The 27,874-nt window shown below is 44.1% G+C and overlaps 1 protein-coding gene across 2 annotated transcripts in view; it reads right to left on the reverse strand.

Annotated features, from left to right (window-relative positions):
• RCBTB2 (RCC1 and BTB domain containing protein 2) overlaps positions 1–27,874 on the reverse strand; it is an 89,583-nt gene that overhangs the window by 10,341 nt on the left and 51,368 nt on the right. The window contains exons 8-11 of one of the 2 annotated variants that reach the window (XM_082245494.1): positions 12,376–12,566; positions 8,622–8,748; positions 2,830–2,969; positions 2,164–2,235 (exon numbers count right to left, since the gene is read on the reverse strand). In XM_082245494.1, coding sequence (XP_082101620.1) covers positions 2,164–2,235; positions 2,830–2,969; positions 8,622–8,748; positions 12,376–12,566 — 530 coding nt within the window. Of the gene's footprint in view, positions 1–2,104; positions 2,236–2,829; positions 2,970–8,621; positions 8,749–12,375; positions 12,567–27,874 lie in introns of both variants that reach the window. The other variant, XM_082245493.1, reaches the window with a different exon arrangement.

Genomic DNA, 27,874 nt, shown 5'->3' on the forward strand with positions numbered 1-27,874 from the left:
AATATTTTCAAAGAAAAGCTTTAGTAGAGCTGAAAACACCACCTTTAGTAGAGCTGAAAGGCCACCTGGTCATTCAGGCATTGCCTGAATGAATTTGTACCGGACACCCCTGAAGACAATTGTCCCATGAGCCAGGCAAAGTCTCATCGCTCGGAATTCCAGTACACTAATCGGCAGTCTGGGCTCTGCCAGAATGCAGATCCCTGAGCACCTCTGTGCTGAGGACACCTCCGCATCCAGACAGACTGGCATTTGTGGAGACAACTGTCCAGTACAGGGGGAGAAGGATTTTCCCTGTCGAAGTGCCGGGGAGCGAAGCCACCTCTAGAGACCGTGGATCCTTGACCCATTTCACCAGAATCTCTTTAGCAGAGATCTTGTGTGGAACCGTGCAACCAGACCGCCTCGAGGGTGGACACCATCAGGCCCAGCGCGCGCATGCAAGCCTGGAGGGATGATAGTCTGCTGAACAACAGAAGCTAAATTGCCTCCTGCAATGTCTGGAGTTTTTCCCGAGCAAGAGGCCGAGTCCAAAGTCAGACCCAGATAGTCCAGTTTTTGTGGACAGAACCAAGGAAGACTCGAGAATGTTCAGAATCCAACCACAATCTCCAGTAGTCCAACAGAGCAGTCGGAGACTCCGCTCGCAGAAGAAGATCGTCCAGGTACCCCAGTATCACGATCCTCCGCTGACTCAAACAATGCCAGCACTGGGGCCAACATTCCTGTGAAGACCCGAAGTGCGGAGGTGAGACCAAAGGTCAGTGCCAGAAACTGAAAATGCTCCTCGTCCATAGCAAAACGGAGGAAGTGCTGGCGACCAGCACATATTAGAATGTGCAGGAAGGCTTCCTTGATGTCGAGAGGCCAAGCCCACCTGATGTAGGGACACCCCTACTATGTGAGCGGAACTTCTGTACTCGCACAAAGCAGCCTAGCACCTTAAGGACCAGAATTGGACGTAACCTGCCTTCCTTCCTGGGGACTGTAAAGAGGCTTGAGTAAAAACCCCTAAAAATGTTCCGAAGTCGGAACCAGAACAAATCGCTCATTGAAGTAGCAAGTCTTGCACTGCCCCAAAGAAACCCCGTAAGCGTTCTAGGGACAACTGCAGGCCAGCCCCCGTCCAGTGGAGCTATGCCGTGGCGGACCTAGCGCGAAGCTGCGGTCTGCATGCGCTCACTGGTTGGATAGGGGGGACCCTAAGGATCTTTATTATCCAGTTCGTCGCCCAGTCCGGCACTTGATTGTAGTTCTCACAGGACCAAAATAATAAAAAGAGGAAAATAAATTCCATTTCAGATGAAAAAATTCCCAGGACTAGAGATCCCAGCAAGGAACTAGGTACTTATGCCCCTTTCACATGGGCGATCTGATCCGCCTGTCAGTTTTTCAGGCGGACCTGATCGGACATCTCCGCAGACACCCGCTGCTATCTGATCCGATCCGTGAAATCCGGACGCATGGAAACCATCTGGAGAATCAGATCTGATGGGATCGCCTGTCCGTTCTCACCTGATCTCCCCATAGAGGAGAGCGGGGATCTGACAGTGCCGTCTCTGCGCACAGAGCGGAGACAGAGCTGTCATCCACCTGCTCAGCAGGGATTGGCGGATCGATCCCCCGCTGATCAGAACGGACTCCGTCGGATGGTGCGCCCGTGTGAAAGGGGCCTAACTCCTGACTAGGCAGAAAAAAATTGAGTGCCTAAAGCTGAGAGTGGGTGTATACCCCCTGGGGCTACCCATAGACGTAGTCAAGCTTTTTCCTGCCTAGTGTCCTACTCCTGTAGGGGGCAGTATAACCAATGGTTAAGAAGAATCAGGAGCTGTGTCTGCCAATGAACGAAAGAGAAATATGAAGGGCTGACCAGTTACCTCCCACAACTTCCTATTGCACACAGGCTAAAAGTGAGGGGCAGTTCAGAGTCAGTAATGTGCACTGGGAACATTTTCAAAGTGATTGTCTGAGCTAGGACATTATATTAGATGATATTTAATAGAATTTCTTATTAGGGCTTTACAAAAGGATGTATAAAATGGCAGAGATATATACTGTACTAAAGCTTTATTGTCTATACAACTTATAAAGGATTTCCTTGTACCTGGGCATCATACTTAACGGCAGCTGACAGCAGTACGACCGCATTCTCCTCACAGATACCTTGTTTTATGGTCTGCTGGCATAGTTGCTTCAGTCTATTTTCTCGGTATAACGTAGCTAGCTCCAGAAGTCCTGCACAGAGAAATAACACAGAGAAATAAATGAGTGACTATTGCAGAGACATGTACAGTACACATACAACCTTACTACATATAAAAATCGAAAACTTACTGTGCATTATTCCTGAGTACAAAAGATCAAAAAAGGCCCCATGTATCCCAAGCTTTATTTGAAAGCAAAATTTATGTTTTTTTTGACAATTGAGATTTCCCTACAAATTCTGGTCGGGATGGAATTCCCAAGGCCAGAAAAAGAAGACATGAGTTAACTTGCCAGCAACTGCAAAAACGTTTCTATATGCAATAGTCCTTCAAAATTTATCAGCAGCCAGCTTTGGATAGTGTGTGGGTTAGAACTTCAGTCAAGTTTTTTGCGGTCTGTGTTCTCGCTAGGGAAAGTCATTTTTTCTGGTGAGCATTGTCACTTGGACAGAAAAGGATCGTAAATGCTAAATGTGACAGGGGTGAGAAACTCACACAGAATCGTCGCAGCTGAAGGACCTCGGTACTAGACCTGTCAAATCTAGTTTTGGTCAGCACAACAAATATTTAGTTTTGGTTAGAACGGTTAGTAAACACGATATAACAGTTACATGAATATACTAACCAATGGCATCCTCAGGAGAAATGCTGATATTATCTGTATACAAATATTCCAAAAATGCACGATATACCGGATAGGAAAACTGATGAATTTCAATTATGTCTTCATCACTTTCATGTAAAAATGAGCGAAAATGTTCACACCTGGAAAGAAAGTTACAAGATAAAATAAAAAATTGTCAGTACTGCCAATGATTGTACCTCATTTGTTACAGAGAGAGATGATGAAACTGCAATTTTAAATTAGGGATCTGAACAGGCAAATCTGATTAATGCATACTGGCAGATCCGGTGAATTATTCACACCTGGAGCTGGCATTATTGACAAACCTGATGTAGTTCATAAAAATAAAAATTGGGTTTTTGTCTTACTGTAAAATCCTTTTCTCTGATGTTCATTGACAGACACAGCTCCAGAATTTTCTTAACCATTGGGTTATGCTGCTCCCTACAGAAGTAGGACACTAGGCAGCAAAAAACTCTACCATGCCTATGGGGCGGTCCCAGGGGTTATACACCCCCTCCCTGCTATAGGCACTGAGTTTTGTTGCAAGCAGTGTCAGAAGAAATATAACCCAACTCAATAGAGGGGTGGGTGCTGTGTCTGTCAATGAACATCAGAGAAAATAATTTTACAGTAAGACAAAAATCAAATTTTCTCTTTCGTTCATTGGCGGACACAGCTCCAGAATCTTCTTGGCCACTGGGACGTCCCCTGGTCCAACGCCTGTCGACTGGGGTAATCATCTTCTTGCGAGATTGTGCAACCAGTGAACCAAGGTTGATGACTTCTATTTTAGAGACTAGGGTAATCCACCTGCCAAATTTTCACCCCTGGAATATGCACAGCAAGGGGGCTGGAACTAAACGTTCCGCCCACCCAGTGCCGTATTTTGGCCTAGGCCAACAAGGCCCAGGCCTAGGGCGGCACTTTGCAGGGGGGCAGCAAAAAAGCCACCCCCCTCCACCTGAGACTCTATTGGCCACTGGTTGCTAGAACCGCCTCTCACACCAGCCTCTCTCTCATCCCCCTCTCTCTCTCTCCCTCTCTCTCACCCCCTCTCTCTCTCATCCCCCCTCTCTCTCATCCCCCTCTCTCTCATCTCCCCCCTCTCTCTCGCTTTCTGATTCCCCCCTCTCTCTCTCATCCCCCCTCTCTCTCTCACCCCCTCTCTTTCGACCCCCCCTCTCTCTCTCCCTTGACCACCCCCTCTCTCTCTATCTCATCCCCCTCTCTCTCTCCCTCACTCTCCCCCCTCTCTCTCTCCCACCCCCTATCACCCCCAATCTTGTGAGACCTCCGGGGGTTCATGCTTGTAGTCCTTCAATTTTGGAGGGAGACACATCCGTTAAAAAACGAGTGGGGCAAATTTACATAATGGGGGGGGGGGGGTGCCCAATTTTAGTCTTGCCTAGGGCAGCACAAAACCAAAATACATCACTGCGCCCACCTCAGAATGCCGGCTACTTCCCAAGCCGCTAGGACACTTTTTGTGCCCCCTTGGAGATTGACATATTGCACAGCCATGGCATTGTCCGATTGAATCCGTACCGGGCACCCCTGAAACAAACCATCCAACGGGCCAGACAAAGTCTGATCGCCCGAAGTCCCAGTATATTGATCGGTAGTCTGGACTCCTCCAGAGTCCAAACCCCCTGAGCACAATCCGTGCCCAAGACACCTCCCCACCCGGACAGGCTGGCATCCGTTGTGACCACCGTCCAGAACAAGGGAAGGAAGGATTTACCCTGTCGAAGCAGCAAAGAGTGAAGCCACCAAATCAGGTACCCTCTTGTACCCCGGCTCAACAGAATCAGATTGTCTAGAGACTGTGGATTCTTGTCCCACTTGGCAAGAATCTCTCTCTGCAGAGGTCTCGTGTGGAGTTGTGCAAACAGAACCGCCTCGAAGGTAGACACCATCAGGCCCAGCACCCTCATGCAACTCCCGAGAGACGACCGACTGCTGGACAACAGAAGTCGAATTGCATCCTGCAGCTACTGGAGCTTGTCCAGCGGAAGAAACACCCTGGCTGAGGCAAAGTCCAGGGTCAGAACCAGACAGTCCAACTGGGCGGACAGAACTAGAGCAGACTTCTTGAAATTCAATGTCCAACCAAACTCCTGCAGAGTCCGCACAGTGATTTCCAGGTTGTCCTTTAGAGCAGTCGGAGACTCTGCTCGCAGAAGAAAATGGTCCAGGTACCCCAGTACTGCAATCACCCCTCTGTTGCATAAATGCTAACACCGGGGCCAACACTTTCATGAATACCTGAGGAGCTGAGGCCAGACCAAAGGGTAACGCCACAAATTGATAATGCTCCTCGCCCAGGGCAAAGTGGAGGAAGCCCCTTGATGAAGGGATGCCACTAAGGGTACTAATGAACTCCAATGCGGAACTTCTAAACCCGCACAAAGCGGTTCAGGACTTTGAGGTCCAGCATAGGACAAACCTTACCTTCCTTCCTGGGAACTGTAAACAGGTTTGAATAAAAACCCTGAAAACATTCAAACCTTGCCTTAATTCCTGGGAATTGTAAACAGGTTTGAATAAAAACCCCAAAACGAGTTTGGAACCGGTACAATCACCCCTTGCAGTAGCCAATCTTGTTACTGCCCCGAAGAGTCCACGCAAGCGGTTTGGGGACTAAAGCAGGTTAGAAAGAAAAAACCCCTCTGGAGGATAAAACCGAAATTCGATCTTGTAGCCGGACTGAGTTAGCTCGTGGACCCACCTGTCTTGAATCAGGGAGGTCCACAAGTCCAGAAAGAAGCAAAGACGTCCCCCCACCCCAAATACAGGTGAGGACGCCCCTTCAGGCAGCATAGGACAAACCTTGCCTTCCTTCCTGGGAACCGTAAACAGGTTTGAATAAAAACCCTGAAAATGGTCAAAACTTGCCTTCCTTCCTGGGAATTGTAAACAGGTTTGAATAAAAACCCCGAAACGAGTTTGGAACCAGTACAATCACCCCTTACAGTAGCAAATTTTGTACCGCCCCGAAGAGACCATGCAAGCGGTATGGGGACAAAAGCAGGTTAGAAGGAAAAAACCCCTCTGGAAGATAACACCGAAATTCGATCTTGTAGCCGGACTAGTTAGCTCGTGGACTCACCTGTCTTAAATCAGGGAGGTCCTTATGAAGGCTGCTTATGAGCTGAGAAAAAAGGACCATGTCTGCGACGAGACTCCTTGCCCCTGGAAGCCTGTGGGAGGAGAGTACTCTTCCGTCCTGAAAATCCCTTAATGATTTAATCCAGGAAGACCCAAACAGGTGATCCCCCACAAAGGGGAGATCCAATAACCACAAAAGGGAGATCCAGTAAGGCCTTCTTAGAAGCTTGGTCTGCAGACCAGCATTTCAGCCATATCATGTGCCGAAGGACCACTGCTGTCACAGACAGCCTAGAAACTAAGGGAGCCCCATCCAAAGAGGCACCACAGATAAACTGCAACCCCTGGACCAACTGGTCTGCCAGCTCCACAAAGGCAGGGTGAAGCTGTTCCCCCTCAAGGTCCTGGCGCAAAAGCTTTGCCTACTCCCTCAAGGTCTGGGACACCAAGGCAATGGTGAACACCGGCCTAAGGCCTGAACCAGCCAGAGTAAACATGTGTCAGACCAAGGTCTTCGCTCTCCTATCAAAATGGTCTTTAAAAGCTGGAGACTCGTCCACCGAAATTAGAGTGGATTTATTCAGCCTGGAAACCTGAGCATCCACCACAGGTGGGACTGTCCACTTTTTTTAACAGGGACTCTTCAAAAGGGATACCTTCTAGCGAAACGCTTAGGTACCGCCACATTGCATTTAGGGGAACCCCACTGACTTGTGACAATTTTGACAAAATAGGTGGGAAAAGGAAAAACCTTTGCCACTTTTGAGGATTTTCTGGTACCGAAGTTAACAGACGTCTCCGACGCAGCCGCATCCTCCATTTTTAAAGTTTCCCACACCAATACAATCAATGCATCCACCAGTGTTTTTCATGCACGGCTGTAGTAGAAGAAGAATCATCCTCACTATCAGAGCATTCAGTGTGTGTGGACGCAGACCCAGTAGGGTAACTCACGTCCGCAGAGGCCAGATCAGACTCAGGATCTGAGGAGACAGAGGAGGCAGGTGAAGGCGGTGGATGCTTTTTGCTGGTTGGTTTATGCAGGACCATATCAAACTTAGACACTAAGCACTCCAGGGCCACCGCCATTGTCACGAGTCAGTGGGGTTGCCCTAAACGCAATGTGGTGGTACCTAAGCATTTCGCTAGAAGGTATCCCTTTGAAGAGTCCCTGTTAAAACAGTGGACAGTACCACCTGTGGTGGATGCTCAGGTTTCCAGGCTGAATAAATCCACCCTAATTCTGGTGGAGGAGTTTCCGGCTTTTAAACAGACAGGGTGGACTGGGACCCAGAAGGGTCAGCAGCCTCTGAGAGGGGATCAAGTGGTGAAATATGCTCCAGGGACTCCGTGGTTAACCAGGGGAACTACACAGGCAAAAATGAGAAAACACTGCTAAGTGACCTCCCCGCACCACCAGCCACTGCTATAGCAGAAAGAGGGAGAGCTGCAAGGCACCCACAGGAACTCACCACCCCCAGAGACAGAGCAAAACGGCAGATGCTGCACCGCCGGTGATCAGAGAGAAAGAGGAAGTCCAGGAGTCAAAACTAGAAAAATCATGGCCACCGCTCTATTCAATGGGAAACCACAAGAAAATGGCTGCCAGACTACACAAACATGGCCGCCGATATATACAGCCAGCCATCCACAACAAAATGGCGGCTACATGTGGCTCCCAGGACCCACAGGGGACCCCAGAGGACATTTTAACATTAAAGGGGGGCCCTGGCATGAGCCCAACCAGGGCAACTGCCCCTAAAAACCACACATTTGGCTGCCAGCGACACCCCCCCACCGGCCCCCATCGCCTGCTCTACACCCCCAAAATGAACCTGGACAGGTATGGCCACCCCATACTAGGGGAACTAGGTGTGGGTAGATGGGGTGGTCCACAGGGGACCCTGACATATGGGGGGGGAACGCTGTTCGGGAAGGAGGGGAACCCAAGGATCCAACTGTCCCAGGGAGGGGGTCCACGTTCAATGCAAAAGGCCATCAGGGAAAGGGGGGGGCACTATTTACCATACTATGGAACTGGGTGGGCACCGCTCCAGGCAGACCACAGCTCCATCGGAATGGAGGTGCTGCGGGCCAGGAGGCACGCTGCCACTCAGGCCGGGACCAGGTCATATGTGCTCTCGTGAGGCGTTTAACTCGCAGGCCAGCCCCCATCCAATGGGGCCATGTCGTGGCCAGCCTAGCGTGGAGCTGAGGCCTGCACGCGCTCGCTGGCCAGACTGGGGAGAACGTAAGGATCTAGAACATCCAGTCCGTCGCCCAGTCCAGCAGTTGATGTAGTTCTCACAGGAACAGAAAATAATAAAAGAGGAAAACAATTCAGTTTAAAAAAGGAAAAAAATGCTAGGACCAAAGATCCCAGCAAGGAAATAGATCCTTATTCCAGACTAGGCAGAAAAAAAACTGAGTGCCTATAGCAGGGAGGGGGAATATATCCCCCGGGACTGCCCCATAGGCATGGTAAAGTTTTTTGTCTGCCTAGTGTCCTACTCCTGTAGGGGACAGCATAACCCAATGGTCAAGAAGATTCTGGATCGGTGTCCGTCTATGAACGATAGAGAAATACAAGTTGTTTTGGTTTGAAGCATACTTTCAGATTGAACAATCTCTACAAGTAAATTCATACAGCAGTTGACTAATCCCCACCCGTGACTTCTTACCTAATCTGAAGAAGAACTTTGTGTGCGTGAATATATTTTTCATCCACTAAAAACTTTAGGTCAGCTGTCTCAGGATTGTCAAATTCCTTTTTTAATGACTCTGCTACAGTCAGGTGATCATCTGGCTCTTCACAAGGGAACAAATACAGAAAATAAACTTACAAAAACTCTCTCACCAGTTTAAACTTAAATATTTAAGCATGCACAGATTTTGCACAGTTATTTTTAATACACTTTTTAGGTTTGAAGTGTGTGTCAGAAGGTATCACTCTGGTGTTGCCGCTATGGGTTGCTGGTTAGAATCTCACCTGGAAAACCATCAGCATGTAGGTAGTTTGCTCTCCGTGTTTTAACAATGTTTTCTGGCTAGCTTTCACAGTTTACACTTTACACATAGTTAGTTGGCTTCCTATCATATTGGCCCTAGTTTGTATCAGCATTATAGGAACAACAGATTAAGAGCTCCATTAGAGTGATAAGGATTGATGTCAATTGTTATATGTGTAAAAACAGTGCACAATAAACTGGCACTATAAAAAGACAAATATTAAAAAAGCTAGCCAAATGGGGTAGCCACAATATGACTTGTATGTAATAGCATTTATATACAATTACCAGAATGTAAATGCTACAAAACAGGGCTAAATTTTACAGGAGTCACTGTAGGAGACAAAAAGGTCTTATTTAATCTGAGCGCATTCACACCTGTCAGTTTTACTGCATGAAAATCCATTTCATGTAGAAATAACATACTATATATTGCTTGGTGCTTCGCAAAGTACAAAGCTCAGCAAATTCTTTTTTTTTAAAGAAAATGTGGTATTTTTCTGCATTAAAGCATATTAAAAGATACACAACCTGTTGCAAAATATAGACCTCAATAACTCAAGCTACAAGTCCAAAGTTTAAACTGGACAAAAAAACACTTTATTGCAGGCTGTGTCTGATGTGCTGTTTCTTTATCTAACTCCTAGTGCTGTTTAAAAACATACACTGAAATAAAATAGACAGCACCATTATAGTTTTGCTTTATGCAGATACATTCATTTAAAAAAATGGTAAACACCCAAGACATATGTAATACACATGGAATATGGAAAATATTATCCTAACTGAACAGTACAGGACACTGGCAAAGTATTCATAGACCGCAACTTATAGGCTCATACCTTCAAGAAATTGGACACTGGCAAAGCTTTCGAGGACATGCCCCCAGACACCTCCCCTATAATTCTACCCTACTCCATAAATCCTTAGTACTATTGCTCTAAGTTGATGGACCTCTTCTCCTTCACAGGAAAAAAAATATTCTTAGCCCAACTAGTTATTTTTTTATTTTCTTCATTATTTTATCTTCAGCTTCTTCAAACAACTCCTCACTCTGCTCTAATGCCACACATTGAAGCAGTGCATCCAGATCTTCGCAACCTTGCGCAACAATACAGGCCATACCTGGGCCCCATGCTATGGGGGTAGCCTGTAATGTTGCTCCAGGCACTGGATTCTGCATAAGCAATCACCTTGGCATTAAGTGAAACTCACACAGTCAGTCACAGGGTGCTACACATGTCCAGGGCCATGTGCCATGCCATTGAACCCAGTCCCTAAAGACCCCTTCGGGGGTATTTCCACCGGGAAGGGTGAAGCCTGGACTTTATATACAGTCCAGCGTCATGGACAAGTAAGACAAGTTAAAGAACAGTGCGAAATTTGATTTTATTCACTACAGTGTAAACTTTTCAATTTGGGGCTAAAACCAACCACTCATATAGCGCATAGAGCATAGTCTCAAGTGGATGACTGGGTGTTACATCACATCACTAGTCACGCACTTTACCACCACCAGCAAGATCTACTATCACACCTGGAAATTCTTTTTTTGTCAGGTGTGAACACAGGCACTTCAATCTCAGGTCTCAGGTTGCATTCTGGCCTTCCTACAATCAGGTCTTGACCAGAACTTTGCCCTAAATACTCTGAAAAAACAGGTTTTTTTCCTTGTCCATTCTTTATCAAAGACCTTTGGCTTTGTTCTCCTTTATAAACACTTTTCTTCAAGACATATTAAACACTGCACATTAAACACTTGTTGAAGGATCCTGTGCTTTCTTGGGATCTCAACTTGGTTCTCTCTGCCCTGCAGAAACCACTCTTAGAATCCATCAGGAATTCCCTTACATGACCTCTCCTACAAAGTAGCCTTTTTGGTTGCTATCACATCTGTCATACGTGTCTCTAAATTAGAAGTTTTTTTTGTAAGGAGCCATTCCTCATACTTCACAAAGACAAGGTTTTCTTCCACCCCAATAAGAACATAGTCATACCATCCATATGCCCTGCTCCAAAGCTTTTAAAAGAAATGAATCCTAATTGCCTGGACATAGTCAGAGCCATTGGAGTATACCTCAAAACTATAACTTTGACCAGACAGATTCCCTACTTGTCTTGGTCTCATGCATTTCTGCTTCCATTCACCATCGTGAGATGGATAAGAAATTTGATCGCTAGTGCTTACACTCTCAAGGACAAATCCATAACCTGCGCTTTTACATGTACAGGAGTTTTCTAAGCATTTCAGCACCAGGCCTCTGTAGCCCAAATGTGTAAGGCTGCCACCTGGTCCTCTGTTCATACTTTTTCAAGGTACTACCAGATGGATGTCCAATCTTTTTTAAAAAATGCTTTTAGCAACAAAGCTCAAAAGCTGGGTCTGCTGACGCTTGTTGTTGTTGGGCCTGTTGGCACAGCTCTGTCTGCGCCTAGAAGTTGCCCACCTCATTCACTGCTTAGGCACATCTTCGGGTCAAGGAATACTTACCCTGTGTCATGTGCTGTAAGGTTAAGGTAAGAGGAATTTTGATTTAACTGTAAACTTCATATCTTGGAAAACAGGACAGGACACAGGCCACCCTTCCTTCCATGCTTTGCATGCTCTGCATTACTTGCTACAAATCTAAAAGATTTATGGAGTGGGGTAAGGTTATGGGGTAAGGTTATAGGAGAGAGAGAGAGATGAAACCAGCACACCAAGATCTCCAAAACGGGTCCAAAGCTTTAATCAGCAATCACATCATTACAGCAAATTGCAACGATGTGACCCTGATTGCTAAATAAAACTTTGGAGTCATTTTGCAGATCTTGGTGTGCTGGTGACATCTCACTCTCTCTCTCTCTGATTATTCCCCCTCCCTTCCATGCTTTGGATGCTCTGCATTACTTGCTACAAATCTGAGGATTCATGGAGTGGGGTAAGGTTATAGGGGAGAGAGAAAATGGGTCCAAAGCTTTATTCAGCGATCACATCATTACAGCAAATTGCAACGTTTCGGAGCCACGCAGGACCCCTTCATCAGGCAAGTGACCCTGATTGCAAAATAAAGCTTTGGAGCCATTTTGGAGATCTTGGTGTTCTGGTGACATCTCACTCTGATTATTCACTGTTCCAACCAGTGGTCGCTTCAGCACCCACTTACATACACAGCCATCTCTACAGGAATGTCAGCGTTGGGAATAGTGCAATGAAAGGTTATAGGGGAGGCACCCTGGAAGAGTGTCCTCAAAAAATTACAAGCTAGTATAATTCATATTACCCTATCAGAATTTACCTTTCACAAACAAAGTGCTCTCTTGCTGGATGCTGTGGATTCCTGCACTTTGCATTTCTTTCAAGTCTTAAGCCTACAACTATACAATGTGCATGCCATGGACATTTAACACAAACGGAACAATTTAATGCTCCTCTGATCTTCCTCACCTACTGAAAGTAGCCTCCACATTATGGCTGGGGTGGAGAAGCAGGCGAACACGTCATCTGTGCAGGTGAAGTGGGTGAGATGCGGTGAGATGACAGCTTGTCCTCGGCACTGGCCCCACATGTATACCTGACCACTCTGAGATCTGGCAGCCGATGTGTGTGATGAGTGGCAGGCTGCTATTTCTACTATTCTATTCTCACATAAACAGAAGAACAGCACAGACAAGATTAATGAAGCAGCTGTGCAAGCTTACCACAAACATTCATTTTACCTTATCCCCAACTGATAACATAAGGAATATATCTGATTTAATAAATTAAGAGATGTGCAGGGTGAGGTCTGGCAAAAGATCAGCATTTACATATACTTCAAATATTAAATGTGTTCAATAAACATACAAATTGTAAATCATTGCACAAAGTTTATTTTAATAGCTTAGCATTCTGCACAAGTTATTACAGTGGTTTTACACTGGCACCATGCAATACCATGTTCTTGGATTATCCATAGCTAAAGGATCTGATTTTTAGTGTTTGGAAAAGCTGGATAGATGAATTACTCTAATGGGGTTTTCTTTTGTTTTATTCCTCAAGTTGCCTATACGCTTGAAATAGTGATCTGAAGAAACATGCAATTTCCAGCTAAATAAACTATCGTTCTTAGGAAAAATCAATCTGTAGTGCAGGACCTAAATCCTTGCTTACCAGAAAAACCACCTTTTTACATGTCCGCTGAACCTTTTCCAGATAATCAAAAGATTTTATACAATACACATGTACTTTCTGTGCCTAAAAGCATCAATTCCTTGTTACCTGGCATTGTCACAGGAATACGGTTGAAATATATGTTGTTTAAAAAGTGGTTACATTTACAGAATAAGCATTGCTACATAAGATCATTTACAACCCTGGTCTATGCCTTAGGCATAATAGCTACGAGGTTTAGATAACGGTCTTGGCTGTTACCAGGGGGTTTTAGGCTCCCCAAAGTTTTTCAATGATTTTCATTGGATTTCAGAAAGAAACGCTACAGGTAATGACTCATAGCCATCTGAATCATAACATCATCGGCTATCAGCAAAATTTCTAGTTGACTTAATAGTACTATGCTACAGTATATTCAAGGCGAATAGACGCATACCTTATCTATAACCGTGACATCTCTGTTCATCAATAATGTTGTATAACAGTCCAAAAAAATAAAGATTACAACCTAAACAGTTTCTATATTGAGGTTCCCAACATTGTGACCAAATGAAGATCAAATGTGACGCTCCTGGCTCATCGATCCAGTATCACAAGGGAACTGAGGATAGAAGTGAACATCTGACAGTCCAACAATGGATCAGGAAGATTTAGTAAAAAAAATAAATAAATAAACCCTGCTCTAAAAACATACACTTTCATAAAAAATAAATAAATAAATACAAACATGTTAAAGAGCAGCTATCATTCCACAGTGCAACCTCCACACTCATATCAATAAATGTATACCTACTAACAGTGAAGCGCGCCTTAATATAAATTGCTGTTGAAATGGAATTGGTACTTTAGATTAAGGCGCGTTTCACTGTTAGTAGGTATACATTTAACGGATCAAAAGGTTGAAGAGATTAGGAAAATGGAGAGTCTTACTCGTGGGTGAGGATTTTTAAAATATAAATACTTATACAAGGGACTAAATCAGGGTCCCAATCTACTTGCCTGTCATGACAATCTACTTGTTCAGATAAAAAAAAATTATTTTAACCAAAACTGTATTTAAAAAAAAGGTGTTAACATTGCGCTGTATATCTTCTACTCACCTCCCTACCTGCCTCCAGCACCGCACCCAGGTACTAGCAAGGAAGGGGAGAGACTTTGCAGTGTGACGAGCACCGATTGGGTGTTTGTTAGGAAATGTGAGTGTTGGGTTGAGCGAGTAAATGAGGTACTGGCCCAAATGAATGAAAAAAAAAAAAAACTTTTTTCCTCCAGGTTTTTGAAAAATAATTAAATATTGAATAATTGAAAATAATGGCACCTGAACCTGTGTTTTGCAATTGTAGTGCATTTTGAGATTGCACTGCAAGAGATCGGGATCAATTCCAAAACACCCAGGTGTGAATGAAGCCTTAGCCTGGGTTCACCAGTGCGTGCTGAACACTACATGCGATTTGCACAGAAATCACACCAGATTCCTGTGCACATCATATGTGATGTCTGTGCAGTGCAATTTGAGCAATACATTATGAATGGCTCAAATCACATCAAATCCATACCAAACTGGTGCAGGAACCTTTTTTCCCGCACCTGAATCGCATCGCATGGGTGCTCACACCCATGCAATGCAATTCTAGCAATCGCACTGCATTTTGTGGTCTGTTTTGGGCTGTTGTTATTGCCTTGTGATTGCATTGCAGTGCAATGTGGGGAAATGTAGTGTGTGTTTCCCGCTTCGTATCAGTGTGAACCAAGGCTTAGTCCCAGGTTCACACTGATGCAAATTTGATACAGATCAGATGCGATCTGAAAGGCAGAGATTCAAATGGCAATTGAAAATATATTGTGCTCTATGAAGGACGTTCACATTAATGCAGTGTGATTTTGATCCGGTTAGAAAAAGGGTCCTGGGCGAGTTTGGAGCACAGCATTCCAAACTCGTACAGCAGAGTATAGTGGCATTCTAAGATAACTGTTCACATAGGTTGTGATTCATAGCCGGATTTGCATAAAAGCGACTAGAAAACAGATTTGCATAGAAGAAGTGGCTAGAAGACAGATTTACATAGAAGAAGTATTGGCTTAGCAGACAGATTTGCATAGAAGAAGTGGCTAGAAAACAGATTTGCATAGAAGTGGATGGAAGACATGAAGGGTAGTTTTGTAGAGAAGAGGATGGAGAGCATTTCTAGCATATGAAAGCATTGAAAATCGCAGCAGTTCTGAATTGGCATTGAAAAAAAAAAAAAAAAAAAAAAAGGGTATTCAGAATTGCACCTGAACAACTAACTTTGATAACGGCACTGAAAACGGACATACAAATCGCACTGCATAAATTAAAATCTGCTGCTTGCTCACAGCGGGGCTAAATGTGAAAAAAATCTTCATGTCCCGGGCATCAAGCGATATGATTTGCGCATCCCTGCTTACCAGCTCATTAAAAGACAGGCATACTAAATTCAGAAACACGTGGTTTTATTGGATAGAATTTGCATGCACTGACAAATTCAAACAACTGTTATTGCCTAAAATGATGGATGTCAAGGCAATGATGTGAGACAAACAAAGATAAAAATTCCCAGTTCAATTTGCTAACCAGTTTGCTTACCAACCAAATTAACCTGTCTAACAGTTTGCGTCAAAACAGGCGTTTAGATAGCACACATTTGCAAAGGCATCCGCAGGGCCACTCCATAGCACCCTGTATTACCTGCAGTCCTAACTCTTGTAGATTTATGAGAGTCTTCAAAGACTCTCTTCTGAGACAGACCACAAGCCCCTTTTTATTACCTCCAACAAACCCACTGAAGACCCCTATTTTCTTGCTCTCCTCATATGCCCTTCTTTGCGTGCATCTCTCCTTTTCCCCCTTCCCCTCCTATTTTTCTTCTTTCCCTCTTCACTATCTTCTAACCCCCTGTCTGACTTCATTTCCCCCTCATACATCTCATTACTGGTTGTTATAAAGTCCCTAATTTATATTGCCCCCTTTAAGGTCTGTTTATCTACCTCTAGATTTCATGGACTTTGACCATGGGTTGACGTAGCTGGCTGTCTATATGCACCAGATCTCCTCTCTGCTGAAGGCTGTAATATGACCATTCCTTTTATTAAGGCACCCGCTTGGTTGCGATTTATTTCTAATATTACAACTTGGGAGCCCTGCATTGTTCTTAGTTTTTCCTTATAATACCTTATACCTTATAATGCGTTTGAGTAAAACCTCCATTACATAGAATGTTTTTTTTTTTTTTCAGATTACCATTGTAGTCCGCCCTCTGTTAGACCTACACGGATATGCAATGGACTTTATATTTGTTTTTCTTCTTTTGTCAAGGTAAAACCTTATAAATAAAGAATGCAAAATAGAAAAGAACAAGCAGAAAGACGAAAAGTAGAGTGAAGGGAGGTAGTAAAAAAAAAAAAAAAAAAAAAAAATAGAACATCCCCAGCTACCCCTTCTTTTAACAATCATACAAGGGGAAAAAAAGGAAAATAAGAAGACCCCAACCACAAGCTTTTGCTTATTTTTGGATATGAATAAAACAGCAGAAGGTGGTAGACTGTTTAAAGCTGAGAACTAAAGTGAGGGGATAGTACTAAAAGTTTACACATATATGAAACAAGTGAGTGAACTCATCTGTTTTGGGTGCACAGACCCTTTAATATACAATCAGAGTACAGAACTTTCCACCCAACAGACATTTCATTCCAATTCAAATTTATAACCCAAGATACCTAGTTCTACCTCTGAGATTAGGTTCATATCTGTGCAGGCACAGCGGTCCATTTCAGTCTGCCACTGGTTACATAGTATAGATGCATCCAGCAGCTCAGGGGTTCAGTTTCCACTGAGCTCCTTCTCCAGTAGGCGTGGGGTAACTATATAATACAAAGAACCTAATTAGACCTCAACAACCCCCCTCCCCAACATTCTACTCATAGTATATATATATATATATATATATATATATAAAACACAAAATATGAGGCTGCTAAGACCACTGAAATATAGAATACTGCAGCCCTCAAAATTTCCACTCGCCTACTCGCATTTTGCGAGTGGAAAATTATTTATGGCGAGCATGGGGCTGCTCCGGCCGGATGCCGCTCAGGGGAAGAGGAAAGCCGATGGATGAAAATTCCATAGAGCGGGGATCATGCCCGTCAATGCACTTACCAGTGCAGGGGAAGAGAGGGGAGAGGAAGAGGAAATCTGGCCGGATAATCACAAAGCATGATCGTTCCGCTGTAACAGCTTTCATTGTAATTGCTGGGTGCTCTCCGACACAGACAGTCCCGCCTCCTAGCCTGGCTTCTTTGATAGACAGAACACCTGGCCAACCGGGACGTGTGACGTCTATCAAAGGAGTCAGGCTAGGAGGCGGGACTGTGTGTGTCTGCGAGCGCCCGGCAATTACAATTAAAGCTGTTACAGCGGAACGATCGTACTTTGTGATTATCCGGCCAGATTTCCTCTTCCTCTCCTCTCTCTTCCCCTGCACTGGTAAGTGCATTGACTGGCACAAGTGAAGCTGCATTACTGGGCCCAATTAAAGCTGCATTGATGGCACAGTTAAAGCTGCATTGATGGCACAGTTAAAGCTGCATTGATGGCACAGTTAAAGCTGCATTGGTGGGCACAGTTAAAGCTGCATTGATGGCACAGTTAAAGCTGCACTGGTGGGCACGGTTAAAGCTGCATTGATGGGCACAGTTAAAGCTGCATTGATGGCACAGTTAAAGCTGCATTGATGGCACAGTTAAAGCTGCATTGATGGCACAGTTAAAGCTGCATTGATGGCACAGTTAAAGCTGCATTGAAGGGCACAGGTGAAGCTGCATTGAAGGGCACAGGTGAAGCTGCATTGATGGGCACGGGTAAAGCTGCATTGATGGGCACGGGTGAAGCTGCATTGAGGGGCTCGGATGAAGCTGCATTGAGGGGCTCGGATGAAACTGCATTGGCGGGCATGGGTGATGTTGCATTGACGGGTATGGATGAGGTTGCATTGACAGGTAGGGGTGAGGTTGCATTGACGGGAACGGGTGAGGCTGCATTGATGGGCACAGGTGAGGTTGCATTGATGGGCACAGGTGAGGTTGCATTGATGGGCACAGGGGAGGCTGCATTGATGGGCACAGGGGAGGCTGCATTGATGGGCGCTTGTGAGGCTGCATTGATGGGCACTGGTGAGGCTGCATTGCTGGGCACTGGTGAGGCTGCACTGATGGGCACTGGTGAGGCTGCATTGATGGGTACTGGTGAGGTTTCACTGATGGGCACTGATCAGGCCGTACTGATAAGCTTCATTGATGCTGCTGCACTGATGGGCACTGGTAGGCTGCATTGATGGGCACTGATAATGTTGTTATTAATATTTACTTTTATAACTTCTGCAATAATGCAAAAACATTTAACAGTGTCATTCTATGAGATAATTTATCAAGGCGTGTTTAGGGGCGGGATTAGGGGCGGGGCAGGGTAGGAGTTGGGTGGGGCAACTGGTGGCGAGTAACACTTAAGGCCTGGCTAGTAGCTCAGGACTTAAAATTTTAAGCCCTGGAATACTGTATACGTAGGCATTAATACAGAAATGGTTAATAAAGGTTTTACATGTACACTGTATATTGCTTCTTAATTTGTAGGCATTAATAGAAGATTATAATTTTTGCATATCTTGCAGATGTAGTTGGGACCTTTTATTTTTCCCATGGTGTGTTTTAAGGGTTTGTGTATTAATAAAGTGTATATTTAAAATGTCAATGGTCACAGCAGCCCCATCCTTTATATTCCATGTATTATTAATAGAATGGTGGGGGTTTGTTGAGCCCTCATTAGGCTTTTTTGTATTTGGGTACATATTTTTTTTTTTACTTGGAGCTCCTACCTCACTTACTACTGATGTCTGAACTCTGTCTCACTTACTACTGGATCTTTGCACTCTGCCTCATTTACTACTGATCCCATGCACTTTGCTTCCCTTTTAACCACGACCAATATTCAGTGCTATAAAAACCACACCTAACTTTTTCTTGCTCAGGAGGGCCGACATATGATCCTGCACGCAGGCCCACTGCTTTCATAACCCCCCCCCCCCCTCTTCTGCATAGTCACCAGGGTTTGTATTGCAAAAAGTCAGGGAATATGAATATCATGTCCTTCTACATCAGAAAATCTCCTGCGGTTCCAGTGGCAGGTTGAAGTGGTGGGAAAGCAAATGAATAATAAGTAAATGTTCTTAAGAGTCACCACAATATGAGCAGAGACCCTAGAGAATAAAATGGCGGTCGCTGCAATTTTTTATGTTACACTGTATTTGTACAGCAGTCTTTCAAACGCAATTTTTTGACTAAATACACTTTCATGAATTAAAAAAAAAAAAACAGTAAAGTTAGCCCAATTTATTTGTTTAAGGTGAAAGATGATGTTACACCAAGTAAAATTGCGCACACTCATGGATTGGCAACAAACTACTTAAAAATCTCTATAGGCAACTCTTTCTTTTTTTAACAGTTACCAGTTTAGAGTTAGAGGAGATCGAATGCTAGAATTATTGCTCTCCCTTGAACGATCGTGGCAATAGCTCACATCTGTGGTTTGAACACTGTTTAAATTTGCACACACAGCTTGTGTATGAGTTCGCTTCTGCACGCAAGCATGGAGGGATGGGGCACTTTAAATTTTTTTTTCTAATACATTTTATTCATTTTATTTTTTATATCACTTTAATCACTGTCACAAGGAATGTAAACATCCCTTGTGACAGCAATAGTCACATGTCAGGTATTTTTTTGGAGGGATCTGTGGTCTAGAAGACCCCAAATCCCTCCTTTGCACTTAAAAGCATTCAAAACGCCAAGTTTGGCTGTTTTGAATACTGACATTTTTCTTAAATCTGGCGCCTTTAAGGTTTCAGTAAACTGGGAGTGATGTCATGACATTGTTTCCGGTTTATTGGATCCGAGACCGAATCAAAGTAGATTCCGGCTTTGTTCGGGTCTCCAGCCAGCCAGCGGATGTGCTGGTTGGTCGCTCGGGTCTCCCGGTGGGACGGGGGAGCCCACGCGAGCCGGGGGAGGCGGCGGTAGGGGGAACGTCCCCTCCCACTGCTTGTAATAACACCTAAGTTGCTGATTAGCTACATCGGTTGTTACTACAAGAAAGCTGACTGTCAGCTCTAAAAAAAACAGTACAGGGGAAATACTTACAGCTGCAGGCATCACCCAGGTACAACCACTTGAAGCAGAAGGCTGCATATTTGCATTACGTCGGTGTGAAGGGGTTACACTGATATTAAGGTTCCTTACAAGACACAGACTAGGTAGATAATATACATTCAACAAACTAACCCCAAACAGACTCTATAAAAATCTGGCTACTTTAATATAAATATATTTATCCTATGCCAGAAGCATATGTGACAGGATCTAGCTCTACATACTAACAAGAGAATGAGGAAGCAGCTAAAAAAAAAAATTCCATGCTTGCAATCATGCATCCGTTTAGAAATGAAAGGTAATTAAAATGATATGCAAATCTTGACTTTCTTTTAAAAACTAGCTTTGTCTCATACCTTACAGCATATTTAGCAAGTGCATGTACAGACTGATTCCTTCCAAATCACAGAAGACAGTGTCAGCAAGAATTAAACCTAACTATAGCTGCGTACAGCTACCTTAAAGAGACCCTGTCACCAAATAAAAAATGCAAGTAAAAGCACAGAAAATTCAAGCGTATTAAATGTTTACTTGCAGTGTTTTTCCTTTCCATCATTTTTATTGACTTGCAATGTGCCTCTCAACTTTCTGGAAAATTTTACTGTTTCAGAGGATCATCTCCCACCACAGCCTCATCTTTTTTTTTTTTGCATGTTTTAGCACTCTTCTTTTCTGGGAGAGACGAATTACTGTCTGTGCTATCCAATGTGTCCTTCCCTCCCTTCCCTACATAACTTTTTGGCCCCATGCACAGTGGGTGTTTTCCCGACTACGCTGAACGCCTTTTCTCCAGGCGCGAGAGAAGCTGCTTAAAAAGCCTCGCCAAAGTCACATTTTGCAAGCACGTTTAGGCATTCATTCATTCTATTGGTCAGAATATTCATTTAGTCTGACCATTGAAACGAACGAACGCTGAAATGCTAAACGCGCCTAATGTTTACACACGTTTACAGGTGAATCAAGTGTTTTTTTCCAGCTCATGTGTTCCTCTCCTGAACGTGCAAGCAATGGGTTTTCTTTTTTTTCGGTCTCTACATGCACCTCTTCAAATACACCTGTAAATGCCTACGTGTGCATGGACACATAGGCTAACATGGAGGAGTGTTTAGAGGCTAAAACCAAAAATAAATGTAGCTGCTGGGGAAGGACTGAATAGTATATGGAGTGTCACTGGAGTGATAATTTTAAGTCTGCTGGGGGTGCTAACATCACATCCAAGATGACGTAGCCCAAAAGCTGTCTCAAGGATTTGGATGTCTAGACAAGGGCAATTTTTACAGGTAAATGCATATATATTCTCATGGGAAGATGATGATTTCTTGTTTCTTTCTTCTTTGCAAAATTCTTACAGTTTGCGTAACAAATCCAACAGTCACTACAGAAATGACTCTGATGATGAAACTGAAACAAATATGAAGCAAATCCGATAACCAAAAGGAGGTTTATGATAAATGTGAAATATAAGGCACGTTCAGTGAAGTGTGTTTCCAGTAAATGAAAACTGATTTCTTATCAGCTACTACCACACCTATAAAAAGTGATTCATACTTTGTTCCTTCAAAATCTCATCAAGTCTGTGTAACCCTGTTGTTGGTTACAAGCCGGCTTATCTTCATTGCTGTGCCTCCAGTACTAGACCTCAAAGCATAACAAAAACCCCAGGAAACAGCCACTCCTCATAGAGAATACAGCAGATGTCTAGTCCCTTAAAGCGGTTTTATCCTAAAAAAAAAACAAATAAACCCTGCAGGACAAAGGCATAATGAGCAAGTATGCATCGCATACCAGCTCATTATGAAATACTTACCTTAAAACGAAGCTCCGACACGGTCGCCCGGACACCGTTGAGGCAGCCCACATCTTCGCTTAGTGTCTCTTCTGGGTTTAGCGGCTCCGGCGCTGTGAGTGGCCGGAGCCGCGATGACATCCCTCCCGCGCATGCACGCGGGAGTTCACTTTCCGGCCAGGAGCCGGCAAGGAGCTCTGAAGATCTGCCGGACCTTCAGAGCACATGCCCTGCTGGTTTCAGTGGATGCATGCAGGGCGAATATCTCCTAAACTGTAATTTTACCTACAGGTAAGCCTTATAGGCAAAAGTTAAAAAGCGGAGTATACTACCACTTTAAGCCTAGCACACAGTACTACACACCATGAGTTATAAAAAAAAAAAAAAATTATATATATATATATATATATATATATATATATATATATATATATATATATATATATATATATATATATATATATATATATATATATATATATATCACCCTCCTAGATAGGTGCTAGTTAGGGGGGATAAGTTTGCTTTGCCTGCTTATCAGGGGAGCAGCAGGTAAACCATAGTCTGCTCCATCTACTTATCAGGGGAGCCTGACCAGTAGTTAGGCCTGTTGCATGTGTGATTCATCTGGTCTGAGGGAGTATCCCCACTGTATCCAATAGGGGAGCATGTTGGACAGTGGAGGAAACCCAGCCAGTGACACACAGGCTTTTGTAACTGTCCCAGTGGGTTGGCACAAACAGTGGTGCATCCTGGGATAGGTTATAAAAGCCAAGGGCACATGTGACAGGGTGTCTTTGGGCAGGAAGCCAGGTCGCAGGAGGGGGGTGACAGCTGTCTCTTCTCCTGTCTGTATGGAAGGTGGTCACAGCCGGTCGGCCTAGTGAGACAGAAATGCGGTGCCGAGCCAGGAGGTCCAGTAGATGCTGACAAGTGGAGTTAAAGGCAGAGCAACCTTGGGAAAAACAGTGTCCGTGAGTACTGGGAAGCTTGCCAGGGGTCTGGCCAGGAAGGGGACCACTCCAGTGGAGAGTCAGTGGACAGGGGCTAGCATGCACTGCAAGTGAGAAAGGGGGTGCCAAGTTAGGACCCTGAAGAGAAACTAAATCAGGATCACACTCTTTATCTTCACTTCAGTGGCAAGGTGAAGCAGCGGCCTTGCCGCACACTACAGCTAGTTGTCCTCAAGATTTGTGCATAGTTCATAGTTGGGAGTATCCCACTCATCCCTTCTCCCATCCCAGTTTCAAATAAAACACAAAAACCAAATCTTGTGGACTGTTCATTGTCTGAGCGAAGTGTCTGAAGTGATACGTTTCTACAGACTGTTGCTATGGGTAACCCAGGGGAATCCAGAAAATGCAATTCTCAGGAGTCCCCTAGGGGGCAGTGCTACATATATATATATATATACACACACACACACACAGTAGCTCACAAAAGTGAGTACACCCCTCACATTTTTGTAAACATTTTTTTATATCTTTTTATGTGACAACACTGAAGAAATTACACTTTGCAACAATGTAAAGTAGTGAGTGTTCAGCTTGTATAACAGTGTATATTTGCTGTCCCCTCAAAATAACTCAACACACAGCCATTAATGTCTAAACCGCTGGCAACAAAAGTGAGTACAACCCTAAGTGAAAATGTCCAAATTGGGCCAATTAGCCATTTTTCCTCCCCGGTGTCATGTGACTCGTTAGTGTTACAAGGTCTCAGGTGTGAATGGGGAGCAGGTGTGTTAAATTTGGTGTTATCGCTCTCACTCTCTCATACTGGTCACTGGAAGTTCAACATGGCACCTCATGGCAAAGAACTTTCTGAGGATCTGAAAAAAAGAATTGTTGCTCTACAAAAGATGGCCTAGGCTATAAGAGGATTGGCAAGACCCTGAAACTGAGCTGCGGCATGGTGGCCAAGACTATACAGTGGTTTAACAGGACAGGTTCCACTCAGAACAGGCCTCACCATGGTCGACCAAAGAAGTTAAGTGCACGTGCTCTGCGTCATATCCAGAGGTTGTCTTTGGAAAATAGACGTATGAGTGCTGCCAGCATTGCTGCAAAAGTTTGATGGGGTCCGGGGGGGGTCAGCCTGTCAGTGCTCAGACCATATGCCGCACACTGCATCAAATTGGTCTGCATGGCTGTCGTCCCAGAAAGATGATGCACAAGAAAGCCCGCAAACAGTTTGCTGAAGATAAGCAGACAAGGACATTGGATTACTGGAGCCATGTCCTGTGGTCTGATGAGACCAAGATAAACTTATTTGGTTCAGATGGTGTCAATCATGTGTGGCAGCAACCAGGTGAGGAGTACAAAGACAAGTGTGCTTTGCCTACAGTCAAGCATGGTGGTGGGAGCGTCATGGTCTGGGGCTACATTAGTGCTGCCGGCACTGGGGTGCTACAGTTCATTAAGGGAACCATGAATGCCAACATGTACTGTGACATACTGAAGCAGAGCATGATCCCCTCCCTTCAGAGACTGGGCCGCAGGGCAATATTCAAACATGATAACGACCCCAAACACACCTCCAAGATGACCAATGCCTTGCTAAAGAAGCTGAGGGTAAAGGTGATGGACTGGCCAAGCATGGATCCAGGCCTAAACCCAATTGAGCATCTGTGGGGCATCCTCAAATGGAAGGTGGAGGAGCATAAGGTCTCTAACATCCACCAGCTCTGTGATGGTGTCATGGAGAAGTGGAAGAGGTCTCCAGTGGAAACCTGTGAAGCTCTGGTGAACTCCATGCCCAAGAGGGTTAAGGCAGTGCTGGAAAATAATGGTGGCCACACAAAATATTGACACTTTCGGCCCAATTTGGACATTGTCACTTAGGGGTGTACTGCCTTTTGTTGCCAGGGGTTCAGACATTAATGGCTGTGTGTTGAGTTATTTTCTGTTGAGGGGACAGAAAATGTACACAATGTTATACAAGCTGTACACTCACTACTTTACATTGTAGCAAAGTGTAATTTCTTCAGTGTTGTCACATGAAAAGTTATAATATAATATTTACAAAAATGTGAGGGGTGTACTCACTTTTGTGAGATACTGAAAATATATCTAGTGTATATATCACCTTTAAGACCGCCCACCGCACATTTACTGCGGCAGGCTGGCTCTCCTGCGTGAACCGACGTATGCCTACGTCGTTTGTCGATTTTTGTTTATAGCACAAAAAATAAAAATCGCACAGGTGATTAAACACCACCAAAAGAAAGCTCTATTTGTGGGAAAAAAAGGACATCAGTTTTTTTACGGCACAGTGTTGCACGACCATGCAATTGTTCATTAAATTAACGCAGTGCCGAAATGCAAGAAAATGGCCTGGTCATTAACGGGGCAAATCCTTCCAGTCCAGAAGTGGATATATATATCTATATATATATATATATATATATATATATATATATATATATATATATATATATATATATATATATATATATATATACACACACACACACACACATATACACACACACACATTAGCACCATCATCTCCTTGTGTTTGCCTACTTAAAATACAATAACCTATTGTGCCCAACCACAATTACCTGTAGTCCAATTGGTTTAACAAAATATAACCTAAAACAGTTTTGATATACTGCACTTTGCAAGGCCTGCCCATATAAGCCTGTTAGGAAATCAATTTTGATTTTTTTTTTTTTTGTATCTAATGTACCTTCTAATAAAGGGATATTAAACCCTAATTTTTAAGCAATTTCAACAGTGGATTTAATCATTTACTGGAGCTTATCTTTTAATCCTTGCTTATGTTCCTGGTAAAACTCTTACCGTGACCACAACCCCAGAATTCCCATTTTATGGTGGCTCCTGCTGCATTCTATGGAGCCATCCTTGCATGCAGGGAATAGAATTTAATCTCTGTACACCGTGTGTGTCAATAGAAACCTATAGCCCCATAGCCTAGGAAGGCAAGGCAGTGCCCCACCCCCCCCCCCCATCCCTTCTTCAAGCTGACAGACTGGCTCCAGGCTGCACTATCCACTGTTAACTCTTTCCTGTGAAGACCGGAAGTTCAGGTAAGCAGTACTTAGAGAGCAGGAGTTACCAGCATTGAAAGTCATAAACTGCAAGTGTTGAGGTAAGTATTTTAACAAATAATTTTATGGGGAAGGTTTATTTTATTGCGTTTCAAGTGGTTGTTAAGCCACTTTATAAACTACACACAATCCCCTCTGTTATAAAGCCTCCTATGCTGCAGTGAAAATATTCTTTGTAAAAAAGATGCCTGTTTCTACCTGAATTCCCAGATTGGCGGTCACGTGACTCCTCAAGGCTCTATTTCCCGATCTGACATCTAGAGAAGGAGGGGCCGAGATTCCCCGGCTGACGTCAGTCGGGAGGAGGGGAGGAGAGGAGGAGGGGAGGAGGGGAGGAGAGGAGGAGAGAAACGAAACGTCAGCTATGGGGGCCTCGAGGAGTCACGTGACGCTGTGAATTCAGGTAGAAATCTGCATCTTTTTTTTTACAAAGTACATACACTGCAGCTTAAGCAAGTAACCTGACCACAGTGTCAGGGCTCAGCACCCATGATACACCGTGGTCAGTTTACAGGGGGGGAGGGTATAGACAGGCAGGATCAGCCAGGTATTTCGGGTGATACGGGGAGCCAAATTACACTGCACAAGCACTGCTTTAACCACTTGCCGACCGCTCACATTGAGCGTACTGCGGCAAAGTGGTTCGTTATCGTCCAGCGACGTAGTACTACGTCGCTGGACCCCTTCCCCTGTAGGCGGCGGTCGCGCGCCGCCGGAGGCGCGCTCCCGCTGTTTTCATTCACAGCGGGAGTTGGGCCAGGGGAGGAGCGGCGGCGATCGCCGCTGCTCTTCCCCGATCGTCGGGGAATCTAGTTTGGAGATCCGCCCGCCTGTGTAAACAGAGCGGGCGGATCTCCTAAGTGACAGGGAGTGACAGATTGCAGTGTTCAGCATAGCTGAACATCCGATCTGTCCCTGACTCACTCAGTCACCTCCCCCCACACACGTCAGTAAGCACCAGGCATACATTAACCCCTCCCTCTCCAATAAAGTTAACCCCTTCCCTGCCAGTGTCACTTTTACAGTAACAGTGCATATATATATATATATATATAGCACTGATTACTGCAGTAATGTCACTGGTACCCCCAAAAGTGTCAAAAATGTCAGTCAATGGTCCGGTCTGTCCGCCGCAATGTCGCAGTCCCGCAAAAAAAAAAAAAAAAAAAAAATCGCAGATCGCCGCCATTACTCGTAAAAAAAAAAAACAAACACCAAAAATGACAAAAATCTTTCCCTTAGTTAGTAAACGCAATAACTTTTGCGCAAACCAATCAAAATACGCTTATTGTGATTTTTTTTTTACCAAACATAGGTAGCAGAAAACAAATTGGCCAAAAATTTAAAAAAGATTTGATTTTTACATTTTTTTGGGGGGGAATTTCATATAAAAAAAATGTTAAAAATATTGTTATTTTTTCAAAATAAACCCTCTTTTTGTTTATAGCGCAAAAAGTAAAAATCGCACAGGTGATCAAATACCACCAAAAGAAAGCTCTGTTTGTGGGAAGCCAGCAAAATCCTCCGGTGGTAAAGTGGTTAAAGGAGCAGGATCCTTTTTTTTTTTCGATTAACAAATGCTTTAGGTGTACGTTTAATAAACGGTGTTGATTCTTGCATTATCACCATTCTCTTAACGCTTTCTAACACTGCCGAATTTTACTCCTGTTTTGAGTTTTGAATGTGGGGGAGGTTTAACTAGCTGTACAACACAC

This window comes from Pelophylax lessonae (genome assembly GCF_965119305.1).
Source record: "Pelophylax lessonae genome assembly, chromosome: 2".
In the NCBI taxonomy this organism is placed as follows: domain Eukaryota; kingdom Metazoa; phylum Chordata; class Amphibia; order Anura; family Ranidae; genus Pelophylax; species Pelophylax lessonae.